The sequence below is a fragment of the Peromyscus californicus genome, unplaced genomic scaffold (genome assembly GCF_007827085.1).
Source record: "Peromyscus californicus insignis strain IS unplaced genomic scaffold, ASM782708v3 Scaffold_7__1_contigs__length_154581171, whole genome shotgun sequence".
NCBI classification, from domain to species: domain Eukaryota; kingdom Metazoa; phylum Chordata; class Mammalia; order Rodentia; family Cricetidae; genus Peromyscus; species Peromyscus californicus.
In genome coordinates this window covers 57,812,786-57,827,446 of record NW_026294595.1, presented here as the reverse complement: position 1 = coordinate 57,827,446, position 14,661 = coordinate 57,812,786, and the positions used below count along the sequence as shown (strand labels likewise).

The window sequence follows — 14,661 nt, the reverse complement described above, 5'->3', positions numbered from 1 at the left end:
TAAACTGACTCTTTGTGACCTATATTTATAAAATTAGCCTTTAAATAAAATACATTAAGCCTATTTTGTGTTTTATTAGAAAAAGAAAAGATATGCTTGAGAGAGGCTTCTTCGAGCAGATGTCTATTCTTTGGGGTGAAATGTTTCCAAAATGCTCTTGTCCTTGACCCCCTCTTGAGCTTCCTTCACCCCATATGCAGAAAGCCAGAAGTTTAATTTAGAATCAGCAAGTCATTCTGTTAAAGAGACAAGGTATTATGATTTATTAAAAGTGGCACTGAATTGGGAGTCAGTGTGGGACTTCTTTTTTATTTCACTGTAGGGTTTCTATATCACTCAAGCAAATCTCATGGCGTCCCTGGTCCTTACTTTCTGTCCTCTGACAATCTCTCTTGGAGCCAGGCTGTCCCCTGATTCCAGACCATTCTCCTCTAGCTTTCTGCTGTGATTCTTCCTTTTGAGAATTTATTTCATTCACCTTTGCCCTCCTATCACCCTGTCTAAAGTTACATGTTTCTGCAGAGCAGTATTGAAGATGGCGACTTCACTGGAAATAATTCTACAGTACTGTTGGAGTTTGGAGTTCTGTGTCCCCGTGCTCCGTTCCATTGGTGGTCTTGTGTCAGTCACTAAAACCCATGTTTCTGACTCTCCAGATCACCCTCTCTTTTATTTCCCTTTTATAAATTGTGGTTAGTGAAGCTTTCTCTTTTTTAAATTACGCTTAGAGTGTATCTGTGTCTGTGGAAGGTTGTGTGGAGGTCAGAAGTTGGTTCTCTCCTTCACCCATGTAGGTCCTGGAGGCTGACCTCAAGTCGACAGGCTTGGCGTCACGCCCCTTCAGTGCCTCCTGCTTAGCTTTTTGGAATGGAATGTCTTTTCTTCTTAGTCCTCCTGTATGCCAACTAGGATGAAACTTTCTCAGATGAATCTTCTGTTTGTTTTTGTTTTCCACTCATTTCTTTCCTCTGGTAGAAGCGTTTCCTTAGTTTTCTGTTACATTGCTTTCATTAATTGTCTGCTAGTCTGCTGGTCAGCAGGTACTAACATACTGTAGACAGATAAAAAGATGAATAGATTGCTTTTTGTGGAACTGATCATGTGTTTGTGTCATTTTGTTAGCAGTTTTTACATTTATCATATTTAGCTAATATTATTCTTGCTTCATTGCTTAATAAAAACTTTATAGTGTGAGTTTAAATTCTTAGAAAGTCCAAACAGAACACCTCAATCCCTTCTCTTCAACTTGCATCTGTGGTTTTTTTATACACCTTTTTCTAGAAATTTGCTTTTTTTTTTTTTTTTTTTTTTTTTTTTTGGTTTTTCGAGACAGGGTTTCTCTGTGTAGCTTTGCGCCTTTCCTGGATCTTGTGCTGTAGACCAGGCTGGCCTCGAACTCACAGAGATCCGCCTGCCTCTGCCTCCCGAGTGCTGGGATTAAAGGCGTGCGCCACCACCGCCCGGCGAAATTTGCTTATTTGAATTGTTTCTAACATAAATGCAGTCAAATTTTAGAGGCTTGTGTGTGTGTGTGTGTGTGTGTGTGTGTGTGTGTGTGTGTGTGTGTGTGTGTGATATTTAAGTGAGTGTGTACATGGATACACATTTCCAGAGCCCCAAGGCTTATATTAGGTGTCCTCCTCAATTGTTTCTCCACGTTATGTTTTTGAGATGAGGTTGTCCCAGAACCTGGAGCTTCAATCATACAGGATGACTAGCCAGTACACCCTAGGGATCCTCCCGTATCCACTCCATGACACTAGAATTACATGAGTATGCAGCCATGCCCAGCTCAAGATGTGGGTGCTCAAGATCCAAACCACACTTTGCGCACTGAGTTCTTTCCCTAGCCTCCTACTTTTTTTTTTTTTTTTTTTTTTTTTTTTTCCCCGAGACAGGGTTTCTCTGTGTAGCTTTGCACCTTTCCTGGAACTCACTCTGTAGCCCAGTCTGGCCTCTAACTCACAGAGATCCTCCTGGCTCTGCCTCCCGAGTGCTGGGATTAAAGGCGTGTGCCACCACCGCCTGGCGCATTTTCTATATTTATGTCGTTATATAGTCCATTCCCTTGTATAGGGTACTTAGTAAAATATTCCCTTTGAATCCCACTCTCTTATTTTGTTAGCACAGTTTGAGTATTAAGTATATAGTAATCATCTTCAAAGTTATTTTCTCTAAGCAACATGCACATGATCAAGTCCATCACCATGGCTTCCAGTGATTTAGCTCTGCGCCACCTATTTATAATCTCCTTCCCATCCAGCACTGATCAGGATGGTTCTGCTTAGCTTCTGAGACCACAGGTGTTTGGGGTGGTATTTTCATAGACCTGCTTATGATCTTAATAAGCAGTTCTTTCATTTTTGGCCACAATTTAGGAATTTTCCCCAGGGGATTAGAGAGATAGCTCAGCAGTTAAAAGGTACTTGCTATTCTTACAGAGGACTGGAGTTTGGTTCCGGCTTCTCATCAGTAGCACGCAACTGCCTGTAACCACAACTCCCAATTCCAAGGGATCTGACACCATCTTCTGGCCTCCTTGGACACTCACACATTTATGCCACACAGAGACTCATAGAAATGCACATTTTTAAAAAAGCATTTAAAAAATTAAAATGTTAAGTCAGGTGGCAATGGTGCACACTTTTAATCCCAGCACTTGAGAGGCAGGCTCTGAGTTCAAGGTCAGCAGGTCTACAGAGCATGTTCTAGGACAGCCAGGGATACACACAGGGAAACCCTCTCTCGAAACCTCCTCCACCCCCCAAAAATTAAAATACCTGGAGAGATGACTCTGAGGTTAAGAGCACTGGCTGCTTTTCCAGAGAACCTAGGTTCTACTCCCAGCACCCACATGGCAACATAACCCTCTGTAACCCCAGTCCCAGGGATCTGATGCCAACTTCTGGCTTCTGCAAGTACCTGTCACACATACATGCAGGCAAAACATCCATACACATAAAATAAAATAAAACTTTTAAAAACAAAATAATTTATTCAAAGTTCCTATACCATCTGAGGGTTTAACTCCTAACCATCCTGATGGCTTTCTCCCCAGCTCTCGCCTTACTCCTACCTGCAGCAAGTTTATGAGGGGATTGCATAGTCTTTCAAGATCTTGATAAATGTCAACCCTCCAGTACATTTACAAGAAAAGAGTTTTAATATATGTGTGTGAATTGATAAATAATTTAAAGTTTAAATATTGGCTATCAATACATTTACCTCTTTAAACACTGTTGAATTAAAATGCAATTAGTCTTAGTATTTATTCTAGAAATTTTGATTTTGAGAATTTTCTCTAAAGCTAAAAAAAGTCAGTTTATGGTTGTTGTTTTTTTTTTCCTTCTCGCCTTCCTTGTAATTTAGCTGTTGACAGTGTCTTGAAAAGGATGACGATAATCGGTGTCATTTTATCCTTCCGGTCATTGGCACAAGAAGCACTGAGAGATGTAAGAAATCATTTCCATATCATCTCTTTATTTTCCACAAGTTAAAATTCACAGCAATATTAAGAGTCAAATTGTAGTTTGCATAGTAATGGTAAATAAAGTATGTTTTTTGGTTTGGTATTGGAATTTGGTTAATACACTATTTCAGCTTTGCTCTACATTAAAGTGTTCCTTTTGAACTGTATTCATCTTAGCACTGAATATGTATCATTTCCATGTATTTTGACCTTTTAGAAAGGTCCAGTGAAGTAGATAAATACTTTCTGTGTGTAAACTTGACCTTATCAAATGGTAGTATGTCATCAGTGTACAGTGCTGACCTTGTTGTTTATTGTCCTGCCTAGGTTTTATCCTACCACATTCCTTTCCTCGTGAGTTCCATTGAAGATTTCAAGGATCACATTCCAAGGGAAACTGACATGAAGGTAGAGCTCTTGTAGTGTGTTGTTTGAAAGTGAGATGTTCGCCCACATGTGAAATCATCAAATGTAACAAACCTGAAAATAGCATGCATGCCTGTGCTGTTGCTCTCTGAGCTCACAACACCAAAACTTCTTAAGCATTTTGATCAACTAAAAGGACATAAAATTTGTTAAAAATTGATCTTTCCCCCCTAATTATAAAGCTTTTTCTTGCATGGCCATAAAGCAGCAAGATGAGTTGTTTTAAATTCACTTGTAGTCAGTTTTCAAAATAAATATTTAAAAGTCTTATAGAAGATTGCTGTAGTCTAATTAAAACCAGTTTTCTTTGGCATCTTTTTTTTTTTAAGTATTAAATGGAGTTTTAATAAAGTAAATGATGAGTATAACAAGAACATCTTATCATGTGCAATATAACAAAGCTCATTGAAAAGTATATATGTTGCTTTCCTGTACGTAGCTTGCAATTCAAAATACATAATGGAAAACGTTGATAATGGCATACTGTAGGCATCTTAATTTTTAATTAATGAATATAAGATGGGAAGTCAATAGCTTTTTAAAGGTCTATAGTTATTTGTTTTAAATTTTCTGATTCATGTGATCCAACCACTGGTTTAATCCCAGCTGTGATTTCCTACTGTATTTAAATCATGTGATGAACAAGGAGGCATAGTTACTGCCAAGTGTCCATGTTTGAGAGATGATTTTATACTTGGTTGAGAGAGAGAGAGAGAGAGACTGTTTGTCTGTCTGTCTGTCTCCCAGGGATCAAACACAGTTGTCAGGCTTGGTGGCAAGTGCCTTTGCCCAATGAACCATCTTGCCAGCATCCTCTGCATATTTTGACTCTTGAATAGTGTTCAAGTTTCAAAGTGATGCCTTCCAGACTTTAGAGTGGGATAGGGTTGGAATGTCTTCCTACGTATCTCAGACTGGCCTAGAACTCTAAATAACCCTCCTGCCTCAACCTCCTAAATGTTGGGATTACTGATTTATGCCACCCTGCTTGCTTTATTCAAATGGCTTATCATCTACTGCTCTGTTTATCTGCCCCTCTCTTCATATGTATCATCTGAGCTAATCAGATTTGTAAGCATTCTCTCATGTATCCATTTACCCTCTTCATTTATTGTACTTGAAACATTGCCCTCTTCTGTTTCTGCATTTGGAAGTCCTGCCTATCTGTCAAGGCCAGGTTCACTTGCCAATTTCTAAAAACCATTTTTAGGTTCCCAGTGATAAAAGTTTTTTTTCTTAGTGCTAGTGGAGAACTTTTGTTCTTCTACCTGTATTTATACTAGATAATAAACATCTTAAAGGATGAGGCCTTGTTTCTTTTAATTTTTGATTTTCCTATAATGCTTTACAGAAATAAGCATTTGTGAGCAATGTGTCCTGTGAATTTATGACTGAAACTATGAATATAGCCAAAAATGAGTTTTTCTTAAGTGGAAATACTGCAGAAAGCACAAGGTTAAACCGTTCTTAGGAGCTCACTGATGTACAGGTGCTAAGAATTCTAATACTCTGCCCACGTTGAATTAATCATCCAATTCTTATTCATTGGTATAATTATATTTAGTTTCTAGCAAACTGTCAATAAAATTTACTTTGTTTAAAGAATCCAAACATGGAGCCGGGCAGTGGTGGCACACGCCTTTAATCCCAGCACTCGGGAGGCAGAGGCAGGTGGATCTTTGTGAGTTCGAGGCCAGCCTGGGCTACCAAGTGAGTTCCAGGAAAGGCGCAAAGCTACACAGAGAAACCCTGTCTCGAAAAACCAAAAAAAAAAAAAAAAAAAAAAAAAGAATCCAAACATGATTTTTAACAGCTTTATTCTTATGTCATAAAATTACTCATCTAAAGTGGTTCAGTGGCTTTGAGTGTAATCACATGACCATCACAGTTTCAATCAGTTTCAGAATATTTTTATCATCCCCAAAGAGCATCAGTACCCATAGCAGGCACTCCTGACTTTCATCCCACTCGCAGTCCTAGATAACTGTCTGACTGCAGACTTGCCTGTTTGGAGTACTGTGTGTAAATCACACAACAGATATTCTTTTGACTCAGACTTCTTTAACTAGCATGCTTTCATGTTCTACTATGTTACAGCATGTGTTAGCACTTAATTTTTAATGTTCCATTGTATGAATATGCCATAGTTTGCTTATTCGGCCATCATTTGGAAATAGGGGTTGTTTTTACTTCTTAGATGCTGTAAATAGTGCTATTTCGTTTGTCTGTGTTGATGTTTTTGTTCTCTTGTATAAGGAATGGACTTGCTGGGTTGTAGAAACTATTTAGCTTTGAGGAACCACCAAACTGATTGGCCATGGCAACTTGTTTTGTATGGCTATCAACGCTGAATGAAGGTGCCAGGGTTTCCTATATCCAGTCTGGGTCGACTGATAAGAGCCATTTTAGTTGGTGTGCAGTGGTATCACACTGTTTTGGTTTGCATTTTCTTCAGTTAGGAGGATGCCACGCATTGTTGTTGTGTCTGTATGGCTTCTTTAGAGAGAAGCTGCTTTGAACCCTGTGCCGTTTTTACACCGTGTTGTCATCTGTGAGTGCAGAGTTGGCCCTCTCTTTTCCCCCGCCTGGCTCTAGGGTTGACCTCCAGGTGCCAGGCTTAGGCAAGCGCCTTTTCTGCTGAGTCATCACTGGCCCACATCACTTTACTTTTGAATGTCAAGAGATACTATATCCTCGGTAGAATCATTATTTGTACATTTCCCCCCCTGAATTAGCTTTTCAGTTTCTCTTGGTTTTTTGAGACAGGGTATCTCTGTGTTGTTGTGGTGCCTGTCCTGGATCTTGCTCTGTAGCCCAGGCTGGCCTTGAACTCACAGAGATCTGCCTGGCTCTGCCTCCTGAGTGCTGGGATTAAAGGTGTGCGCCACCACCGCCTGGTCCCTTTCGGTTTCTTGATGGTATCCAAGAAGCACAGAACTCTTTAATTTCAGTGTACTTTAGCTTATCTGGTTTTTCTTTTGTTTGTAGTTCTGCTATCAAGCACTGTCCTGACAAAGGCCATAAAGATTTATGCCTGTATTTTCTTCCAAACTTTTTAAAATTTTAGCTTTTACATTTATGTCCTTGACGCATTTTGAATTTGTGTTTGTGTGTGGTGAGCAGTGTATGTCTCTGGATCTTAGTGCATGGTTGTTTCCATTTGTCTGTGGTTTAGTAACTGTAATATCAAAGGTAACTAATTATGTACACAGTTTTTAACTAAAGTATCAGTCAGACTATCTCAAATAGTTGGAGTCCATGTATGATGTAGAAAATTTCTTACCAGAAATGGCTTTATCAGATTTTTAAAGTGGTGTTTCTTGAATTTTTCTGTAACTGATTAAGCATTGACCTCTAAAGTTTTTCATTAAGTAACTGTGGACTTCAGCATAGATTCAGTAATGTTAATTCACTTTTGTGTGTTTATTCTTCTCTTGGCTGTCACTGCAGCCCCGGCTGAGCTGGAACTCGTTCTGTTGCCCAGCCTGGCCTTGAACTCCGAGGTGCTGGTAGTACAGGTGTGAGCCGCTACAGCTGGCTCCGTTTATTCATTTCTTTGGACTTAATGTTTTACATCTGTGATTCTAAGACAAACCGTAACTGGAGAATGAACCTGTGGAACTTGCCACAGAGGGGCTACAGATCTCGTTGGTCTGCACAGTGCGAAGTTAGAAGGAGCAGTGTTAGATCGTTGTCCACTGTGGGTTAGCTGCCTGCTTCAGCCAAGTTGCCGAAGTCTTCTAGCATGTTTGTAGGCATAAATATTTTCTTACTAAAGCAAATTTTCTCACAAGTCTGTTAAAACATTGATTTCTTTGTAATTCTTGTATCTTGTCAGGTTGCAATGAACGTTTATGAGTTGTCATCAGCTGCTGGATTACCGTGTGAGATTGATCCTGCCTTAGTCGTAGCTCTTTCCTCACAAAAATCAGGTAAAATGCATTAGCAGATATGTAGTATTCCTATCAAAATTATAGGGCAGCCTAGGTGTGCACGTGGTACTTACTTTTGCAAATGCCTTCTTAGTATTAAACTTTAATTTTTTTTAATTGCTGTTTGGAGTTTTCTGTAGTGTAGTCATTACATACATACTGTCTGAGCCATACTCCCAGATGAGTCTGTCAGAGCCATTTAGTGTAGATAGATGCATCAGTGCAGAGGAACAACACCATTTCAGCTTTAATGAGCTCAGGGAAGTGGAAGGACCAGTGGAGTTAGAGAAAAACAAACTAACGCTGGGGAGAAAGCTTCTTAGAAAGTGGAAAGGGAATTATCAGCTGTGTAGCGGTAGTGAGCTATGATGATGAGATCGCTGTCAGTGGAGTTCCCTACACAGCACTCAGATGAATGGGAGGAAAGGGATTGCACGTAATAAGTTTGGAACAGCTCTGTCGGGAACAAGGACATGATGTCATAATAGCTAGAGGAAGGAGGAAAATCAAGGCTTTCTTTTTGTGTGCTTGAGCTATGCCCCAGCTTATGAAAAGGACTTTCTGTGATGGAGAAGTTGAGAGCATTTGTATACTGGTGGAAGACTGTCCTTATGATAGCTAGGAAGTTGGTAACTAGAAAATAGTATCCCCTTTTAATTAGAATAGATATTCACCATAAAAAAGTAGATATGTAATACTGACCATTTAGAAATTTTAAGGCCAGTCCTTTGAAACATAGTACCAAAAATGTTCCATATAATTCTAGGTTTGTCCACAGTGTAAAAAAGTTTTGTTTGTATTGAAATGCCCTTCTCTACTCTTGATTTTATTTTATTTTTTAAATTTTTATTTACTTTGTGTGTATGAGTGTTTTGCCTGCACTCACATATCTGTACCACGTGCATACCTGGTGCCCAAGAAGTGAAGAAAAGGGCATCAGCCCTTGGGACTGGAGTTACAGATGGTTGTGAGCCACCCTGTGGGTGTTGGGAGCTGAACCTAGGTCCTCTGGAGGAGTAGCAAGTACTCTTAGCCGCTGAGCCATCTCCAGCCCCCTTTTCAATTTCTTTTGAGCCAAAGTATAGTCTTTGAGTTCATTACTTTTCCTATTAGTTACACTTTGTTTTCATCATTCAAATGATTTATTATTGCTTAAAAGTACTTCTTATGATCACCCAAAATTTTAAAATACTATGTGATTTGGTTTTTTTTCTGTGATCAATCCATAGTTACGTATAATTGCAAACTGCAGGGTAACTAGAAGTTCCCGGGTATCAGGTAAGAAGTCAGGTGCTAGACAGAACAATTTAAATACCCTAAATATTTTTGTAAAGGTTATTGTCTTACAGCTATAGAGCATGCTAGATATTCTCATTCATAACTGCTTCCTTTTGTTTTCTAGAATGGAGAAATAGGTATCCTTTAAGTATTGGTATCCTTTAAGCAATGTATTTAAAATGATATTATTCATAGCTGTCTTGGGGAAAGAAAGAAATTTTTTTCTTTCAGTGAGTTTTCAGATTATGAGATATAAAAAAATTTATAAATGGCAATATATTATGTTCTTATAATTTTTCATCACTTTTCAATTAGAAAATTTAGATAAAAAATTTTTATTACCTTTATTTTTTTCTAGGTTAGATTGTTAGCTTCTAAATAATCTTGAAGCAAAGCTTGATCTTTATTCCTCATTTTTCTTTAGAGAACATTAGTCCAGAAGAAGAGTATAAGATTGCTTGTCTCCTGATGGTCTTTGTAGCAGTTTCCTTGCCTACTCTGGCCAGCAATGTGATGTCGCAGTACAGCCCTGCTATAGAAGGTACCTGCCTTAAAATTGTTGGGACACTGAAGGGTCATTGGTTTTAATATAACATATACTGTTTGCTTTGTGTTCTGGTAGTTTATGTTCTTTTCTGATAAAATATAGATTAAGTTCTGCCAAACAGTAGCTTTGCAATGAGCATCTGTTTCTTTTTTGAAGTCGTAGTTTTCTAAACTATGACATGTGTGTAGGTCAGCTAGAAAGTACAGCAGAGGATGGTGAGCATGCCCAGATCATGGGGTGATTTTAGGGACTGAGAGATGTCGTCTCTAAAGCAGCTTAGCCGTTAACATTTCCAGGGTGTACATCTGAGTGTTTGCCTGCTAATGAAATACTGACCGATCATTACATGCATCTTTGCTGTGAGTGTTAAGAGCGCTCATGCCCATAAAAGGAAAAGAGTAAATCACTTTGCACCCTAACTCAGTCATACTGCTGTTTATGTAGCCTGAGGAGTCATTAAAGGCTTGCCTTCTGTGTGTTACAAAGTTTTGGGGTCACACAAACTACACACAATCCTGTTTGTACTTTCTCAGGACACTGCAACAATATACATTGTTTGGCCAAAGCCATCAACCAGATTGCTGCAGCTTTGTTTACAATTCACAAAGGAAGTATTGAAGACCGACTTAAAGAATTCCTGGCGGTATGTCTATTCAAATATCAGAACTCATGACATTTTACAAAGCAAACAAAATTTACGTAACAGTAAATTTCCATTACTTTTACATTTTATTTAGTTTTTTCCAGTGATATTTTTGTTCCCAATTTAATTAAATATATAAATCTCACTTATTTTTTAATGTTTTGTTTTTGGAAAGAGAACAGGTTACATCAAGTTTATCATTGTTTTCCCTCCTGCTTGGATGTCTTCCCTTCTCTGCCATATGACCTTTTTGCTTAAACTAATGTTTGGACTAGAGATTGTCTCCACATTTGAAAGATTGTTTTCTTCCTTTAAAGGAAAAATGGAAGCAAAGAGAGATAATGTGTCCTTTAAAAGATACAATTTACTAAAAGAGAGTAGTGTTAAATCTGTCAGTCAGACAGCATATCTTTTTCATATTTGCTTAAAGAAAAGAGATTTAAAAAAAACCTCTAGAATCTTTGAGTTTTTTTCTTTATTGAAAATTCTGTAAGCCTTTAAATTTAAAATATATATAATTTAAGGAGAAAACTTAAGTTTGAAAACAGTATTACAATTCAGTTGTTTTCCTTTTATTTGCTGTATTTTGTTCTGGGTTTAATGTCCTTCCTTGCAAATTCAAACTATGAATTCAAACCTAGTTTGAAATTGTCTTCTTATTTAAGACCTAAAAAATACACAATAAATTTCCCTCTTACCAATAAAATATGCATTCAAAGTCTCTTACCTCAAGAGGGTACCTGAAGCCAGGGGATAGGACTGAACCACATACGTTGGGTTTGTGGATTTAGCTCAGTGGTAGAGCGCTTGCTAGCAAGGCCCTGGGTTCTGTCCTCAGCTCTGGGGTGGGGGGGGACCAGACCAAAAAAAAGTAAAAGTATATCCAATAAGTATATACAATATACACAGTCAAGAATTACATTAACGATGTCTAGTCCATTAACATTTGACAGATTCAGACAAAAAACTCCATTAATATATGACAGTGTCCAGTCCATTAACATTTGACAAATTCAGACAAAAAGTTTTCATTACTTATCCTATTTCAAACAAGTAGTTCCTTTTTAAAAGTAGATTTGATAATCTCCCTTTTTATCTTATTATATCCATATTATCTTTTTTCTTTTCATAATAGATTCAATAATCTACCTTTTGTCGTTTTTTATATCTTCCCCTTTTGCCTTTTAGAGTTGATTCAATAATCTACCCATTTATCCTATTATTTCTTTATCTTTTTTCTCAGAGTAGATTCAATGATCTACTTTATATCTATAAAATTATCATGACTTGCTACCAAAAGAGACTAGTGCTAAGTCCCCCGGTCAGATGTGGTTTGGTGAAGTTCTTGGACATTAGTAGCAGATACTGTTGGTAGTTGGGGATTTTCAGCAGCATTTAACAGAAACCTTTTAGAAGAATACTGTAATCAGTAGTAACTGTATGTTTAACTCATGAAAGCTTTGATGCAGAGATTATAATCCTTCAGTGACCATGTGGTTGAATTCGGTAAACGTGGAGAAAAATGTCAGTTTTAACAAATATTTGATTATATGTACCTTAATTGTTAATTGATGTAAGGTCGCTAGCTCATCATACATGATACATTGAATAATTGAACCATACTGAAAATGAACAAGTAAATGAGAAGCGTTTTATCGCCAACCTCATTAACTGCATGTATGTACTTTTAAGCTTGCGTCTTCCAGTCTACTGAAAATCGGCCAAGAGACAGATAAAACTACAACAAGAAATAGAGAATCTGTTTATTTGCTACTGGATATGGTATGTCTCATTTCAGTTTAATGAACTTTTACTGATAACAAAAAAAGATCCAGTTCTTAGAATGCCCCTTCTTGGCAAGTAAAAGTTTTGTTGGTGTTTTGTTTTGTTTTTGTTTCTTTTGTGATTTTTGTTTTTTCTCCATTTCTGTGTTCACTCCACCCAAACCATACACTTTCTAAAAATTCCTGCAAAGACTGACGCCACTCCCATTTAGCCATAGGTCAGTAATAGGAAGTAATAAGGCCAATGATGAGCAGTAACTGTGTGACGTCCTGTAAGGATGTGCGCAGGCCTTGTATTTGCCTTATATGTCAAGTTCGGTTCTCTGAGCTTCCCAGTGGCTGTGAATCTGCCTTGAGGCTCTTCTCAGAGAAGTTTCCTTAGCCTTGGAAAATCAGCAGAACTCATAGCTCCATTGTTTTCCCTGATGATCTTTCCAGTCACACAGGCCTGTATTAGTCTTTTTTTCTTCCTTTTGAACTCTAGAATTTACTGCTCTCCATTTAATTATCGTTGGTCTTATTTTTTTTACTTGACTTTCTAGCTTGGTTTTGGGCCTCTTAAAATGTGCCATTAGCTGGGCGGTGGTGGCGCACGCCTTTAATCCCAGCACTCGGGAGGCAGAGCCAGGTGGATCTCTGTGAGTTCAAGGCCAGCCTGGTCTACTGAGCGAGATCCAGGAAAGGCGCAAAGCTACACAGAGAAACCCTGTCTCGGAAAAACTTTAAAAAAAAAAAATATGTCTTTAAATTTTAAATATTTTTGTATTCATTTTTATGTTTAGACTATTGCCAAGGATTTATGTTCATGTGTTCCTGTTGATTAATTGATAAACTTGAAAGTAGCATTTAAAAGTATTTTGATAGAATTCACTGTGGCACATTTGTATTTTAGATTTTGAAATAAAATGGTTTGTGTCTGTTTCTAATGAGAAGAATATAGAGTTGTTGTTTACTACTCCCATTGAGTAACTTGAATTTTGACAAATTTTTCTACTTTTCCAGATTGTACAGGAATCACCATTCCTAACAATGGATCTCTTGGAATCTTGTTTTCCTTATGTATTGCTGAGAAACGCATATCATGCTGTCTACAAACAAAGTGTTACATCTTCTGCATAGAATACTTACTCAAGACAAGCACGAGTGTTTGTTGCCTTGTTTATCTGTAAACTGTGGAACTCTTTTACCTTAAAGCCTGAAAACAGTTTTGTGGATCAAATTTTCTTCATGCTGTTGTATTTTCTGATCATTGGCTTCCTAATATGGTTGTACTAAGGTATACTTGGTTGATTTAGTTGCACATTCTCAAAACTCAGTGAAATTCTATGATTTTAGAGTATCATTTGTTTGAAATACCATAACACTATGTTTTTGATAACTGATAATGAAAAAAAATCCTTGCTTGTTTATTTCTGAAAATGAATTGTATTTAGTGATTATTTTAGATAGTGATATGATAGCATTCATCTGTGTGTAAATTATTTCATATAGGGAGAGTTCTGATCTGTACCTATGGTTCTTACTAAGATCAAGACTGGATGTGCATTTCTGTGATGCTTACGAATACATTTCTACTTTATTTTGAACATTTGCCAAACTAAATACTCTAACACTATTTAACCTTAGAGATGTTAGATAGCGTGAGCATTGGAAGCAGATTCTGAATCTCTCAAACAGCAGCATACGCTGTTGCCTGTAGAAAGCCTACTGATGATCTCACCCCATGCCCCCAGTTGGCATCAGCACAACCACGTACCCTGCTGTATAATAACAACCAAGACACTTGTCGACTGTTGATACAGGCGTTAGTCCCAAACCACTTTTTATATGTTTTAAATTTTGAAATTCAAGTGTATCTGCCATAACATAAATAAACACTAGACTGTATCACATTTTGAATTATTTCTTTAAGATCTTTGGAAATTTATTTGACAATACGAGATTTTTAGTTTAAACTTTGTTTAAAGTAAACATAGGTTTAGGGATATCTTAGAGCATTTGATAGCAGATCCATTATTATAAAATTTGTTTAAATGTTTTAGAAAATACTCCACTGGAAAAAATACTGAAATTAGGAATAAGACTACATGACATTGTTTTAAAGATAAGAACTAAAAGAAAGCACATGCGTGCGTTCATGTGTGTGTCATTGGCTTCCTCATTTTCTCTGTTCCCAAATGGAGTTGTTGAAGAGTAAAGAAAAATGCAGTGACCATGGAGCGGTGCTGTGTTGTTAAGGACCGGGTCAGTACTGGGTGGAGGTTCACAGAGTGCCTCTGCTTTGTGATTGGCACGGACAGCGGGGCAACACATTCAGTGTTGCCTTCCGATTGGTGTGAGACAGCCTCTTCAGCTCTGTCTGGAGAGCACAGAGAGCTGCTGTTCATACACTGATAACATCACTTCCCAACTCATTAAGTCACTCATAGCAGATGCTTTGTAATTGCTTTCAGCTCAAGCTGAGGGTGCCACCAAATTGTTAAGATTTCTTTTCATCCCTTAGTGACTAATCAGTAAACATATTCCACCTTCAATGTGGTTTGAATATTTGTTCGTTGATGGTGATATAATTTTATTGAGAC

General features: G+C 37.6%; 1 protein-coding gene across 4 annotated transcripts in view; it reads left to right on the top strand.

The window, feature by feature from the left end:
* Nckap1 (NCK associated protein 1) overlaps window positions 1–13,971 on the top strand; it is an 81,272-nt gene extending 67,301 nt beyond the window's left edge. For all 4 annotated transcript variants that reach the window (XM_052723848.1, XM_052723847.1, XM_052723846.1 and 1 more), the window contains 7 exons: window positions 3,370–3,452; window positions 3,797–3,877; window positions 7,734–7,827; window positions 9,530–9,646; window positions 10,186–10,295; window positions 11,988–12,077; window positions 13,082–13,971. In XM_052723848.1, coding sequence (XP_052579808.1) covers window positions 3,370–3,452; window positions 3,797–3,877; window positions 7,734–7,827; window positions 9,530–9,646; window positions 10,186–10,295; window positions 11,988–12,077; window positions 13,082–13,198 — 692 coding nt within the window. In that variant the 3' untranslated portion in view covers window positions 13,199–13,971. The remainder of the gene's footprint in view (window positions 1–3,369; window positions 3,453–3,796; window positions 3,878–7,733; window positions 7,828–9,529; window positions 9,647–10,185; window positions 10,296–11,987; window positions 12,078–13,081) is intronic.
* The last annotated feature ends 690 nt before the right edge of the window (window positions 13,972–14,661 follow it).